Source organism: Boleophthalmus pectinirostris, unplaced genomic scaffold (genome assembly GCF_026225935.1).
Source record: "Boleophthalmus pectinirostris isolate CB_2022bp ecotype Guang Dong unplaced genomic scaffold, ASM2622593v1 HiC_scaffold_1, whole genome shotgun sequence".
NCBI classification, from domain to species: domain Eukaryota; kingdom Metazoa; phylum Chordata; class Actinopteri; order Gobiiformes; family Gobiidae; genus Boleophthalmus; species Boleophthalmus pectinirostris.
Window position 1 is genome coordinate 32,568,410 of NW_026570970.1, and position 15,485 is coordinate 32,583,894.

The window sequence follows — 15,485 nt, forward strand, 5'->3', positions numbered from 1 at the left end:
ATAAATTTTTTGACAGATATTGATTCAATCTAACCAAAATGTCTGACCTCGTCTTGGACTCCTCCGGTGCTCGTCAGCTTGTTGCCGTCGGTGATGGCGATGATGATGGCAGGTTCAAGGAAAAATGGATTTCTTCCCTGTAAAGACAAAACAACAAACAGGTGAACATCAAATCAATCATTACAGCACAGATAAAATTATAAAATGTACATGTTTTTTCTGATAAAGAGTTTGGCGAGTTTGGCATGAGTTTCCATGCCTCAAAAAAGGTAATGTACAGTGCACTTTATTGTCCCCACAGGGAAATTGTGCATTAAACTCACTAACTCAGTCCTAAAGTGTGGAACAACACAGTATTGATCTAAACTACAAGATACTAGGACAAGAGTGGTGCCGTGTGTTAAGTGCTAGTCCATAGACTAGAAGATAGGTTCAATCTTGGCCTAGTGCATGCTTTGTCCTTGGGCAAGAACTTTCACCACAATTATCTAGTGCAGTCTCTAATATGAAATTTGTGTCACAATATCATGATTTTTACATGCAGCCACAATTGTTGACACCATGACCAAATAGGGAAATCCTTAATTCACTTCATTTGCATTGTCTAATAAATTACATTACTCTAGTAGTACGTAGACAGTTTTATGGAATCAAACTTTCTGGGGAAAAAAATCGTGTGTTGCATACTGTGGATGATTGCAATTTTAATACATTTTAATCAAGGTCAGTTAGTCTTTGAAACAGGGGAGGCTCTTTACATTTCATTCACATCATATCCTCTTAATTCAGGCTATTGTAAACTGCCTTCAGTAACATTTGATGATATGCAATTAAATTTAAACAGTTTAAATTAGAATGATATTTCTTTTACATGTAAATTGTTTAATTATTAATAACCCTGCTTTCGAAATTAAGAAAGTCAGGTTTAACCGTGTTTCATAATAATCAAGATTTTTGAAAAAAATCGTGAAATCAAGGACAATTTAAAGCCCAGTGATAGGGTTATGGCACATTGGGCTGAGTTAATGTGACATTACAAGATGTGAAAACACCTAATCCACAGAAAGTTTACTTTTTTGGAGGATACACTAGACTAAAATAACATCACTTATTTTTTATTCTAAAATTCTTCCAATTATTGTTTTTTGTTCAAATTGTGACCTAAAAAAATCAACAATGATCGATTAACAAAATAGTCTGGAGTTCCCCACAGCCAAAACACAGAGCGAGCGGTTCACTGTTATGACCTCTAACAAAATCAGTGGCAGCGAAATGAGAAAATGTATTAATTGTACAAGTGTATATTAAAATAGCCCGAGACCTACCAGCACAGTGTCCCTAAAGGGAGATTTATACTGTCCATTTAAGTCATCCATTATTAGACCCACAGCGCATCCTTATTAAGAGCGGAGGGTCACTGAGCAGCAGAGGCGACTGTAGGATTAATCATGTTTAGCAGAAAACTGGTGCTTTGAGAAAACCCACACAGAAAGGTCCTGCCCTGGACTACCACTGAACCCAGACAGGAAGTGAAGACAAATGAGTGACTAGAGACAGAGAGCCATCGGCCTTAAAACTCCAGCACTGGCCCATATTTTATTTGAGCCAAAAACCTCATCAAAAACATACCTGGAGTTGTGTTTTGTTTCATTCACATGTTTGAGAAATCTTGTATTATTAGTCTGTCTACACCTCTGAAATTCAAAATGCTCTTTTCCATCTTACATCATGAAGCGGTAATTTTCAAGTTAGCAGCTACTGTTTACTAGCCAGGCTGGTGCCACCTAATGCCTCTGCTCAATTTAATTTCTCTCCAGTGACTAGGTCAAGAATCAAAATACAATAGACAGTTCGCAAAACCCCCGGAAGTGCAAGTTTGAGCACCAGCCAATCAGCGAAGAGCAATACATTCAGTGCGATTCCCGAGATCGAGGATTTAAAGCCACAATAAAGAGAATATTTGGTGAATTTCATCAAGGGGAAAGACGTTATTGCCCTTCTTCCCACAGGGTTTGGGAAAAGCTTAATATACCAGTTAGCCCCATTAGCGGTGCATTATATACGTGACAACCAAATAGCAGCGATTGGTTAAATGATAAAAAGTACCTGCCTACCATCGAGCGAATGAATTCTAACACTGCGAGGTCAGACTGTTTCTACGAAGTGAAACCAGTTGATGAATCAGGCAAACCTTTTACTTCTAGTTCAGGAGAAATTGGCTGAAATGATACAAATGATTCTAGTGAAGATGTATGGAGTTTAAAAACACAGTGGAGCACTTCCTGTATTACGACATGACATCATAAGGTGGAACAGATATACAGAAAAGAACTCAGCCTAAATAAGCAGGGTTTGTGTGTTACACATGTACTCCAGGTATGTTTGTGATGAGGAAACATTATAATAAATATACGTTAATAAATGATAATAAATAAACATGGATAAGAATGTAATATGGGTCCTTTAAGGAGATATTTTTCTTTGAACACTTTAGAGAAGCATTAAAAGGCACAGTTCCTGATTTCCTGCTCCAAAGTTTTCAGCGATTATGAGTGATTTCACAAGTTTCAGAGGCCAGATCAGAGTTTTGCTGTCACGGTAATGCTAACAACAACTAGCATGCTAACAGCGCATTTTATGATTCTTTTGTTATTGTACTTTTCTTATGTCGAGCAGTGCCCTGTAGTGGCGAGAGTTTACAGTTGCTACAAAACTGTCCATGAAAAAACCCATATTGTTCAATCGTAGCGGTGTAACGATCTCCAAGTCTCATGATACGATATCGTCACGGTATGAACCTCACGGTACAATATTTATTGCGATATTGTAGGAAAGCTCCTGATATGATGGGGAGGCTCACGATTAGAGATGTAACAATATCCAAATCTCTCGGTGCGATATTTTCATGATATACATCTCACGGTACGATATTTATTGCGATATTTTGTGGAGGCTGTTAATATGCTACTTTTTCCTCTTAAAATTCCTTGACAAGACTTAAACCAAAGAACTAAGACTTAAAAGTGCTTAGAACTGTTATTTCTTCTTGTAGTCTGCACTGAAATGGAGCAAAGGATCATGGTCTATGTAGTTCTCTGTCTTTTTTTTTAGCTGTTGCTGCACCATAACTCTTAATTTAAGCAAAGACACTTCTAATACAATATATTGTGATGGTCCATGATATTATTGTGAGAACTTTGAAGATACGATATCACAATATTTCGGTTATTGTTACGTCCCTATTCATTCGTTATTCAAACAACACTTTTATCAATTGCACATTATTATTACTAATCTGGTTATTGTTATCGGCAAAAATAATAACACGATGAGGTTACTTTTGTCACAGATAGATTTTAGAGTGACTCAAACCAAACCAATGAAAACAATAGGGCTAATCACAGCTAATAAGTGCTTTGTGACTCATTAAGGTTTTCAATGATTATGTAAAATATGACTCAGGCGACATTTCCAACTATCTGCAAATGGATCAGTCCTGGACATATTTACAGCATATCAGTCCTGGTTCAGTCCTGGTTCAGTCCTGGTTCAGTCCTGGTTCAGTCCTGGTTCAGTCCTGGTTCAGTCCTGGTTCAGTCCTGGTTCAGTCCTGGTTCAGTGGATATCCTGGTTGGGCCTATAACTTCAGACTATTTGCTGGTTATAGTTGGTGCTCATATGTCTGATGTTTGAACTTTTATAAAGCTGCTCTGTGGTTACTTGAGAGATAAACACCACCAACATTCGGATCAGTTTTAATCTCGTTTTAAAAGGTCCTATATTACGCAAAATGGACTCTTCTGAGCTTTAAGCCATGTTGTAATGTTGTTACCTCCTCAAAAAACATACCAGGAGTTGTGTTTCGTTTCATTCGCACACACACACGCACACGCTTGAGTAACCCTTTATAATTAGTCTCTACATCTCCAGACCCCGAAATGCTCTGTTCCAACTTGTGATGTCATGTAGTGGTAGTTTTCAAATTAATGGCTCCTTTTTCCTTTTGTACAGAAGAGTTTGGTGATCCCATGACTGAAAGTATTCAAAAGGGATCTGCTAAAATTGTGTAGAGTTTAAAAACCACAGTGGAGCGCTTCCTGTATTACCACATGACAGAGAGAACACAGCCCAAATATTCTGTGTGTGTGTTATACGTGTGAATGAAACAAAACACAGGTTATGGCACACACACGTTTTTTGACTTAAAGCTAAAGAATCAAAATCTGTATCAGAACTGAAAAAGCTGGATCAGTGCATCTCTATATCAGTGCTTGGGAGAGGGTTTCTCCTTCAGGTTCATCTTTTTTGAACTATTACATTTTTAATAAACCTAAAATGTGTCCACCCATTTATCCACAATTTCTACCCATCAAAAATGAAATAGTGATTTTAGCTGCGAGCAAAATTCCCTCAGGATAAGTGAAGTAGAGGCAACATTTGTGGATAATTTGAGATCTCTATTTTAAGGGAGTGGGTGTTAGAACAAGACCCACTGGAGAGGACAATAAATAGCACCAAAATAGGAAAACAATAATAAACGTACACGGGCAGGCTTAATATGGTGAATAGTTCTCATCTCTTTCCATTTCCATCTCTTTAACTGCTGATGCTCCATGTCTCCACTATATGTAAACAAATGCATACAGCCCGGAAAAATGATAAAATTCTGTTCTGAATGATATAGGGGCTGTCTTTGCTTATCAAAACAACCAGGAAAGCCACACAAGTTCTTGACTAAGTATAACATATAGATGAAAAATAAAAGGTTCTGTCCATGTTTGAAACACATGAGAATTCACATTTGAAAGAGGACTGAACTGCTAAATGAATACAAGAACCCAATGCATTTCAGAATATGTTTGTAGAGGTTTAAATTCTAAATACATTTTAAATGGAGACTTCTAAATAGGGCTGGGTATCAGTAAGAAGTTGCCAATACAATAAGTACCTCGATACACAGGCCACGATACGATACATATCTCGATACAGTGCACTTTCAATTCGATATATTTCAAATCGATTCGATACAGTTCAGTAAAAAATAAAGGCTAAATCATGGCTGTGATACTAAAAGTCTTCGTTAAATCACTTCCTGTGCAAAGTTCATATGAAACACAAACATTTTAATGCTCAAAAACTGAAAATGTCAAATGTGTCACATAAATTAGTTTCTTTCCTCTAAACAAGCAATAAAACTGTAGCGCTGTAACGAAATAATTTTGTAAAATATACCAAAAAATACTCTTGGCAATATATCGATACAGCAGCCCACAATATTGATACTGTATCATCACATTAAATATATATAGATATACTGATATTTTTGCACACCCCTACTTCTAAATAAAGAATATTTATGAATAAAGTGTATTGTTGCTAACAATCTAAAATTGCTTATTCTTTTTTGACATTTTGATTGAATTATGATGCTGTCTCTGTTTTAAAAGGGTAATCTGTCATGTGTTTAGTGTTGTGTTGAGTCTGCATAATCCAGATAATTATTTTATTGATCAAAATACAAGTTTGATTATTTTAAAGTGCCCGTATTACGCCATTTTCGACTCCATGTTATGTTGTTTCCTTATCAAAACCATACCTGGAGTTGTGTTTTGTTTCATTCACACATTTAACACACAAACCCTTCATATCCACCTTGTGATGTCATGTGGTAATACAGGAAGTGCTCCACTGTGCTTTTAAACTCCATTCACCTTCACTTGAATCATTTGGCAATTCTTGAGCTGAAATGATTCAATCTCTACTGAACTAAAATGTAAAAAGTTAATATGCAAACTACCGCTTCGTGACATCATGAGGTGGAACAGAATTCTGAACTTTAGACATGTAAACAGACTAAAAATAAAGAGTTACTCAAATATGTGCGAATGAAACAAAACAACTCCAGGTATGTTTTTGAGGAGATAAAAACATTATAACATGGCTCAAAGCTCACAAGAATCCATTTTGCATAATATAGGACCTTTAATTTTCAACTAGGCATGATTACAAGATTACTTTATAGTTAATTAATAGACAGGATATTTTCTTTGCAAATGACATGAAATCAGTGGTCTAATTACAGCCTCTCCGAACTCAAATTATGGTTTTGAGTCAACTACGGTTAATCTTTTAGCCCTCGAAACCCATATAAAGCGTGTAGTGCTTAGCTGTGCACTGCTCCCGTCTCATACAATGGCAGAGTGCATTAGCTCAGGCTGCAGCTCTGTTCTGTCAGTCTCCACTATATTTAATGACATCAGCAGTCCACACCATAAAATGAAACCAGAGCAGAGCACATTTATCTGAACGTACAAGGCCCCCGGGAATCTCTCGGAACAGGAGATAATTTGGAGAGTGGATTTTGGTGTAAGGTAGGGATGAATAAGAAGGGAAAGGCATAGTTGAAGCACTACTGAAGCAATGTTTTAAAAGGCTGTAGAGATTAAAGAGCCTATATTACAACTTTTTCTGATCCATTACGTGTCATAATGTCCTGGGAAATTTACATAGTGCTTTAAAGGTGCATTGTGTTACTTTTCTGGTGGAGGGGCAATCAACTGCTTGTTTCTATGGAAATGTCATTGCTCTGTCTGAAATGTTACACAGTATGGCATTAAACAGCTCTGAATTACATTCAATTGCAGGTGGTTTTATAGCTCAAAAATACCCAAAACAAAAGAAAACAAAACAAAAAAAACATTCCAGACAAAGCAATAACATCTCCATGGGGAAAAGCATTTGACAGACCCTCCATCAGAAAAGTTACACAATGCACCTTTAAAGTGCATTTGACAGATTATATATATTTTTTTATAATTATGAGTTGGTTTTGTGGGATAGGACCTGTGGTAAATATAATAGTTTTACATGAGTCAAGTGGCAATTTGTGAAGAAAAGTAGAATGCAAAAGATGGAAAATACACGAAGTAGCAGTTTCAAAACAGCATCCCTCACCGATTACATCAGTTTTCATCAATTCCATCCAAACAAGCACAAGGAAGGCATTTTTATGACAGTTTAAACATTGGTTGAACATGTTAATTTATAACTATTGTGTAATTTAGACAAGTTTTGGTTCTTGTCAACATTATGGTTGCTAGGTAACAGACCTCTGCCTACTAGTCATATCTGCTGCCGGTGTCCAACCAGGAAGTAAAATAACAAAAACTAGAAAAGACTAGACTAGGCAAGATTTTTAGTAAAATCTGAAATATAATTATATTAACTATGTTTTTAGAGACATGAGTAGTCTAACATGTCACATGCACTTTTATTGTTTATAAATTAACCAGCTGTCTAATAAACAAAATAAAAAAATTCACATAATTGATTGCAGCTCTAGAAGAAGCCAGAAAGAAGTGATAAATCTGAACTTGAATGAACTCTAATCCCGGCTTTGGTTTCAGTAAATGTTTTGAAACATGTTACTGTCATTTAACACTATAAAGATGAGCAAACTGTCCGAGGGAGCAATATCCTGTTACCCGCAGTTACGCAATTACCATCAAAAGAAATAGGGCATCCATCTCATATAAAACAAAATAGTACTATTCCATTTCAATAAAAAGAGAGAGGAGGAAGTTCCATCTTTTATGGATATTGTGGCTGTGGTTAATAGATTAGTAGTAGTAATTTCAACCATTTAAAGTGCATATGACAGCTTAGACTACCCATTTCATTAAAACATAGTTGACATCATTATAGACAAGAAAACAATCTTGCCTGTTTCCTTTTGATGATTTCATAATTTTACTTCTTGGTTGAACACTGGCAGATGTGACACACATGAAGGTAATTCCATAATTTACCTAGCAACCACAATGTAAACCAAGCGGCCAAACTTGTCTAAATTGCTATTAATAGTTATGATTACACAGATAAAAATAAATGACAGCACCTATATTTTGTTAAATGAAGGTTTAAACTGCCAGAAAAATAAATATCTTTGCATTTTGGAAGGAATTTTTGGTGTTGGTGACATAAGTAGAGGGATATTGTTTTAAAAATCAACGCTACTTCCTGTATTTTTGTACTTTCCCACAAGCTGCCCCTTGTAAAAGTATGAAATATTTTCCACAGGCACTATCCCACTAAACCAACACGGGTGAAGCTAAGAACCTGTTTGTAATTATTTAGATTCCAGTAATTATAGTTATTAGCAAAAACTTTAATCTGCGTTCAAGATAATAATTAACTATGGGCAGATAAAACTAGACACATTCAATCAGGTGGTTAGTATGGCTGCAAGATTAAACGCAATCGAATATCACAATTCGAATGTACACGATTGAGAAAAATTGAGCAAAATTGTGGCACATTATTAGAACCATGCTTTCTTTCACAAACAACAATGTTGTCTTTCCGCATAAAACTGCTAACCCTATAGCTTAGCTTATCATAAACATTTTGAAACATGATTCTTAGGGATGGGACAAGATCAAATATTGCCACAAAATCGTGCACACATGAGGAAAATGATCTCATTTTCCATTTAGTTTACATCTAGATTGGACAAAAAGCGCTAAGAGCTGGTAAATAATATCTCTTGTGGAGCTGTGGTTCCAAAAAGAAGGCCTACTACAAGAAAATATTAAATTAGAAAACGTTAGGCCAAAACTGCAAATGCGATAGCACAATTATTTTATTATAAATTATTCCAAAATCTCATCATGTCTCGTTTTTGTGGATCTAATCTTGTGTCTCGTCTGATCTTGTGGAAATTGTGTCTCATCCCAGCCCTAATGATTCTTGTATTACTTTGTCAGTTCATATTTCAGTCTTTGTCAGTTCTTCTAGACATGTTGAAATGTGAACTTTGAACAGAATCTCATTATTAAAACATAAATCATAAATCTAATCGCCATGCTTGTCCGAAAAATCGCAATTATATATTTTTACACAACCATTCAGCTTTAGTGGGTAGTACTTAATTACATGAAAACTGGATTTCTCTTTGTACAAATACAGGTCTATACTTGTCAACTTCAGCTGAACAAATCCACAGCACCATCTTCAGTCAAAATGTGTGAAAGACAGACTGTAACGCTGATAATTTCCTGTAGGTGGCAAGAAAATGAATAAAACGAATACAACACAACTACTGCTCCTCAGTTCTAACTCTTTCTAATGAAATGATGTTGTCGGTACCAAAAACAAAAACATAAAAGCTTACAATTTGCTTATCTCTCCTCTTTTCCTCTCCTTGATGCTCTGTCACTTTTTCTGCCTTCTCGAGCTACATACTCTCTCTCATCTCTTCTTTCTCTCTTCTCCCTCTCATCCCTCTTTCACACTCCCCTTTATCCTGTCTGTCCTTTCCTCTATTCACTTCTCTCCCCCTCTCATCCTTTTCTCTCTGCTTCATGATATTGTTTTATTCTCCTTCCATCTACCTACCTCCTTTTTAGCCATTTCCTCTTTTTTTCCTGTCTCCCTCTTCTCTCTCTCTCATCCACCCATCTCTTTACAATCTAGAGATCCCCCTTTCTCTCCTTCCCACTCTCTTCCCCCTTTGGCTTCCATCTCTCTTCTCTCCTCCCTCTCACCTTCCTTGTCCCTCCTATCCCTGCCCCTTTTTTCCATCTCTCTTCCATGCTCTCTCTTCAATCTCTCTTTCCTCTTCTCTCTTTGTCCCTCTCTTCCTGTTCCTCTTGTTACTCTACCAACTTATCTCCTCTTTCTCCATCCTTGTCTTTCCTTTCACTCTCTTCCCTTTCCCTAGCCTCCTCTCTCCCCTTGCTCCTCCTAGCTCTCCCCCTCTTTTTCTTTACTCTCTCTAACACCCACCCATCCCTCACTCTCACGGTCTCTCCATCTTCCTCCCTCCCTCCCTCCCTCTCTCTCCAACTCCCTCCATACCCATCTTGGTTTCCTTGGGGAGAGCCGTCTCAAATGCCTGGCAACCTGCTCAGCTTTTGTCAGTGTACAGAGAAACACTCCGGGACAATGATAATTCCCACGCAGCGATTCTCCCTTTGTCTAACCACAGGTGGAGAAAAATATGTCAACTTAAAGCTCACAAACAAAGTCATGTCTACAACAAAAAACGGATGCTACTACTAGTGAAGTAACAAAAGCACTTCATTCTTGTGCTTATATATTATACTAAATATAGTCCAGTGGTTAGTGCCCAATATATAGCGCAGAAAATTCATGTCAACACTATGACCTATGGATGGCCTGTCATGATAAAAAAAATGATAATGCTAAAACTAATTCAGGCCACTGACACAACAAATCCTCAATAAACGATTCCAAATGTGTAAAATGGTTCAAAAACACGGCAATAAATAAATAACAGAATGAAAAACTGAAGTAGTTTGTATCTGCAATGAGTCATAGAAGTTATTTATTCAACCCTTCACAGCTCAAATCTAATTCTAGAACCGAGAAATAAAAGATTCCTCGCTAATGCAAAGAAAAAGGCCCCACGATAAACACTGAAACCCAAAATTAATCGTTCCATTTTTCATATATTGAAGTTGAGATAGTAATTATCGTTGCCGGCCTGTGAACTGATCAGCCACTGTACTTGAATGTAATTCTGAAACGAAATCTATTACTATATAAAATTGTATCTTTTACTTGAAAAATAATACCAACATTTTATTACTTCATGCAGCTAACCAAGTATTTTACACCTATTACAGAGAACAGATAAAGCTCTTCATCTGAGACAAGCCTTCAGTTTCATTTTAAATTTCCTAACATTTGTCAACAATGGTGTCAATAAATAAAAAAAATTGCTATGTTTTCGTAACCCACCAAAATGTCAAACTTTACAAAATGAACTTATGACTTATGGCAACATCCTACAAACCGCAAGCTTTGAGTGACAGGATTGGCTAGACCTCGCCATTTAAAAGAGCCAAGCTGATCATTAACCATTAGAATCTCAATCGATAACCTCGATTACAGCCCTAAGTTTAAGGGTGGAACAAAATTTGAAACACATTGCTCAAATATTTACTTGTGCATTTAAATGAGTTCAGCTTTGGAAAAACTGTGTCTTCACCTTGTTCTGAACTTTGACCTATAGCCATTATCATATGTAAACTATAGTGATAACTGAGATAAGTTTAATTATAAAACACTTAATTATAAGCACTCTAAGACATAAAGGTTTTTATTTTTAAGTATATATTTGCAAAGTTTATATAACGCCAATACTGATTGCAGTGTCCATATTAAATAAAATTCTTGCTCAAACTTAACGTGTAATACCTAACAACTATGTAAAGGATATAGACTGTATATTTACTAATGTGGAACACTTTGACCCTGTCCTCACCTAAACTTTTGTGTAAATGTTTAATTTCATTAACTATTAAAAAATGAATGGAAAAAAGTTCATATTCTGGGTATTGTCTAGTATGAGTTGCCTGTTTCTACCCAGAAGCTGTTCAAAATACTACCTCAAGTTAAACATTTGGGTTACAGTGTCAGAACTAATCACTCACCTGTGCATTATTTTTAGACTGTTCATTTTATAGTCAAATCTGATTCATAACTTATGTATGATCATTTAAAGTGCTTTAATAATGTTTCAGATTTGGATCTTGACATATAATATAATCCAAGTGTCTATTACTTATTATGTATAGCCAAAAAAAATCTCAGCTATATGTAATTACCATAAGTGATATGAATTCAATACTCTTTATTAGTCATTTATTACCTAGTCACACATTGTACATGCTGACTTTGTAACCTTAGATTTTACTCTTTTAAATCTGTATTTTAATCCAAATAAGTATATAATGACATCCTCCCAATTCCCTCAAATCCCTATTCTAATATTGAATCCTTATTTCTTGTTTTTATTGTTATGCTATTGCAACACTGATATTTCCCCATACTGGAAAATGAAACGTTCTCCCATTTTATAGTTAAGACCTGTTTTAAAGATATTTGCATCATGTGTTCCAATTTGTTACTTATTACTAGTCTCTTGCATGTGGGCTGTAGGATGTACTGCACATTAGTTTATAGCCTCTCAATCTATATATTGGTTACTCTTTAGCCCCATAAAACAACACAATTTTAATTTGTTTATGATAGTTAAATGTCTACTCTTACAGCCTTATTTATCTTGTATTGTTTTCTTTTTACTTACTTTTTAATTCTGAAAGGTTCTTCCATCTAAGTCATAGTTAAGACCTGTTTCAAAGCTACTTGTATTATCTGGTCCTATTTGTAGTTTATGCTTGTGTCTTGCATGTGGGCCACAGTATGCGGGTGGTGCTTGGACAGTGGACAGGTGGGTAAGAGCTGGGATGGGGGCTGTTTTTGAATGGGGGGCATTGTGAACTTTATAACAGCATTCATATATTATTAGCCTACATCTTCCTTTGTGTTGGGACTACGTACCTGTCCATAGTTGTCTATTCCAGTCACTAATCTATTGAGATTGAGTAAATCAAAAGACGTCCTCAGTGAATGGCCAATAGTAGTGAGTCCGTTTGCCTGGAGATTCCTCAATTCTGTCATAAAAGTGGCATGGCTTTCCTTCCATCCGGCCTGAAAATAAATAAGAGATTTAAATATTTGTAAAATCAAACTAATAAAAAACATCAGACATATTAACATGTATATCACTTTATAATTAGTATAATAATAATAATTTCTACAACTTATTTTATTACTACTCTATTGCTTTTTAAGGTTTTTAATGTACCATGTTACCTACTGCACTACTGTGCCTAAGTAATTGCACTCATGGGTCAAATACAGTTAGCCAGTGTCTAGTTATATGTTGATTATAATGGCATCATTTATTTATTTATAAATTGCTATACGATATACAAGTATACTGATTAAATATTGTAATAATGCGAGTATTGTTTGTTTTAGTTTATGTCACTTATGGTGTTATGTCACTTTCAAATGAATTGTAGCACCATAATTGTTATACCATAAATGTTTGCATGTGTGCTCAAATACATCAGTAATTCCATAATAAATAAAAAATATTTATCTTGTGTCATTGCTCCGCTCTACTTCATTAAATTCATTGTACACTGAGAAGTACTTCATTTGGGGAATAAGTTCTTATCCTAAGCATTTAGAGACCCCCTTGACTAAATATTGTGGCATGTAACAGACTGCCACTGTTATAAACATAGGGTCGTTTAATATAAGCTGTCAAAGTGTCATTGTGTTCCGATAATAGAGTGGAAATTGGAGTCCAAACAACTAAAGTAGGCTAGTCTGTCACCCCAGCCCGCCCCCCATATCACCTCGCTGTATAAATAACACCCAGAGTTCCTTGCTGCACACATTGAAACAAAATGTCGGCCATGTTTTAAAAGGGGTATGAAAGCTCCTCCTGAAGATTTTCTTTGCACAATTGATGCATCTATCACAACGTGGCGGAGCTCTGGGACGGACTCTAGCAATCTGCGCTATGTAAAGATGGACATATCCCGAAAGCAAACTCTACCTTAATCCCGAACGGAACCTCTTCAAAATTTACCAACATATACCGGTCCCCGCGGCTCGCCGGATCTCTGCCTCTGAGCTGTGGAAACAGAGAGTTGTTCACGGTTATGGACAGATCAGCTCTGACAGAGAAGACCCTAACCCGCAGACCCGCTCGGGATCTCCCCATACAAAGTGTCCCGGGTTACAGTACCTTCATAAAAGTCTCAACAGCGCCTTTTGCTATGTCCAGATAGGTAGTGCCCAGATGGGTGCGCTGGTTCATTGAAGCGGACGTGTCTATCAGAAAAAGTAAAACGGGCATTGTGATGGTATGACACGTTCTGCATGGACTTGGTGTCAGTACAACCGGCCAAAACGCAAAAAAATCTTTTGTTCTCCCTACCGCCTGTATCACCTCTCAACTAGCTAGCTAGCGGCTAGCTGGCTAACTGTCTGTCTCACACATTCTTTCAAAAAAGTGTAAGAATAGTGAGTTTAGAGGCCCTTTCCGGGCAAACTAAACTAAAAAACTCCAACCCCGGGGGCAGGTTATTGATTTGCGAGGGATATTGATAATTTTAACACTATATAGTAAATATTTCTAAGTTTCATAGTAACAAAGTTCCCCCACAGAGTGTCCTGCTCTGCCTGCACTGACTGCGCGCTGCTTGTGCGCGGCTTTTAAACCCGGACCCGCAACAGGCCCCGCCCCCAGAGCGGGCTTTGGCAGTCACATGGAGAAATACACCCCTCTCGTTGGGTGCTCTGAGCTCTTCATTACCATATCCAAATAAGGCAAAAGCCCAGAGCCTGATGCGCATGCGCGGTCTGCCTGAGAGGAATGCAAGGAAAATAGTCTTTACAGCATTAAGTGTTAAAAACAGCGAAAATCAGGCCACGCTTTATGTTTACGGCGTAGAGACAGATGTAGGAGCAGATATATTATGTACACAGGCTGTAGGTTTAGGTGGGAAGTGATTACATAATCAGTGTTCAATGTGTACTCGGGCGTGGGCTCCTGTGAAAGACAGTCCTTGAAGAATAGCTGTGATCAAATATATCCTCTAAAACTGTTTATGTGGGGGTAATTAAGCCCACTTATTTAACTGATATTCTATGGACGAGTCTTCTCCTTAGTAAACATTTATATGTGGCACTTAATGCAAATAGGCCAAGATGTCCATTAGTGCGAGACATGAGGTAAACAGGTTTTGTTGAGTACTCGCTACGGGGACATGAGCTCGTACCCCGCGGCTTGACACTTTCTTCGGCCCATCACAGGTCTCCTCTGGGGTTAAGAGCCGCACAGACAACACGAGGCCCGGATCAGCCAGAGCGTAATACCCTTGACAATCACACGGCTCTTCAACAACTCTCACACCATCAGGGCAGATTTGGGCAATAAACCACTTAACGAGCGATTATCTACGGCTATTTACATAATTAGTCCATGGAAAATATGATGACTTCCGTAAAAAAAAATCTTAAGGATCCGCGAAGGGCTGTTGACAGTGCAGAGGAGTACTGTCTTTTGTCTGATGTTTCTTTGAGAGACTTCTTTTGGAGCAACGACAGCAAGCGCAAACTGCACCACTTTCCTTTGTAAATCTAGAGATTTTCACAATAAAATAATCCTATAGTTTCAATAGTTTATTAAAACAATTGGATAAATATCATAGGCTGTGTATTTAATAATTGAACATTCGCCATATTATATCTATATGATAAAAAATGTATGTATAAAAAGTCCAAAACATGCATTGTCATACATACAGTTGTCAACAATAAATGTATACATTTCATTCACACACACACACACACACACACACATACATATATATATATATATATATATATATATGTGTGTGTGTGTGTGTGTGTGTGTATATATATGTATATATATATGTATATATATGTATATATTATATATATGTGTGTGTGTGTGTGTATATATATATATATATATATATATGTATATATATGTATATATGTATATATATATATATATATATATATATATATATATATACATATATATACATATATATATATATATATATATA

The 15,485-nt window shown here is 36.5% G+C and overlaps 1 protein-coding gene across 2 annotated transcripts in view; it reads right to left on the reverse strand.

The window, feature by feature from the left end:
• The window catches only part of ints6 (integrator complex subunit 6), a 31,349-nt gene extending 16,402 nt beyond the window's left edge, over positions 1-14,947 (reverse strand). The window contains exons 1-5 of one of the 2 annotated variants that reach the window (XM_055150566.1): positions 14,670-14,947; positions 13,634-13,719; positions 13,442-13,519; positions 12,370-12,519; positions 48-137 (exon numbers count right to left, since the gene is read on the reverse strand). In XM_055150566.1, the coding sequence (XP_055006541.1) occupies positions 48-137; positions 12,370-12,519; positions 13,442-13,519; positions 13,634-13,705 (390 nt within the window). In that variant the 5' untranslated portion in view covers positions 13,706-13,719; positions 14,670-14,947. Of the gene's footprint in view, positions 1-47; positions 138-12,369; positions 12,520-13,441; positions 13,520-13,633; positions 14,084-14,669 lie in introns of those variants that run through there. The other variant, XM_020926993.2, reaches the window with a different exon arrangement.
• Positions 14,948-15,485: the final 538 nt, after the last annotated feature.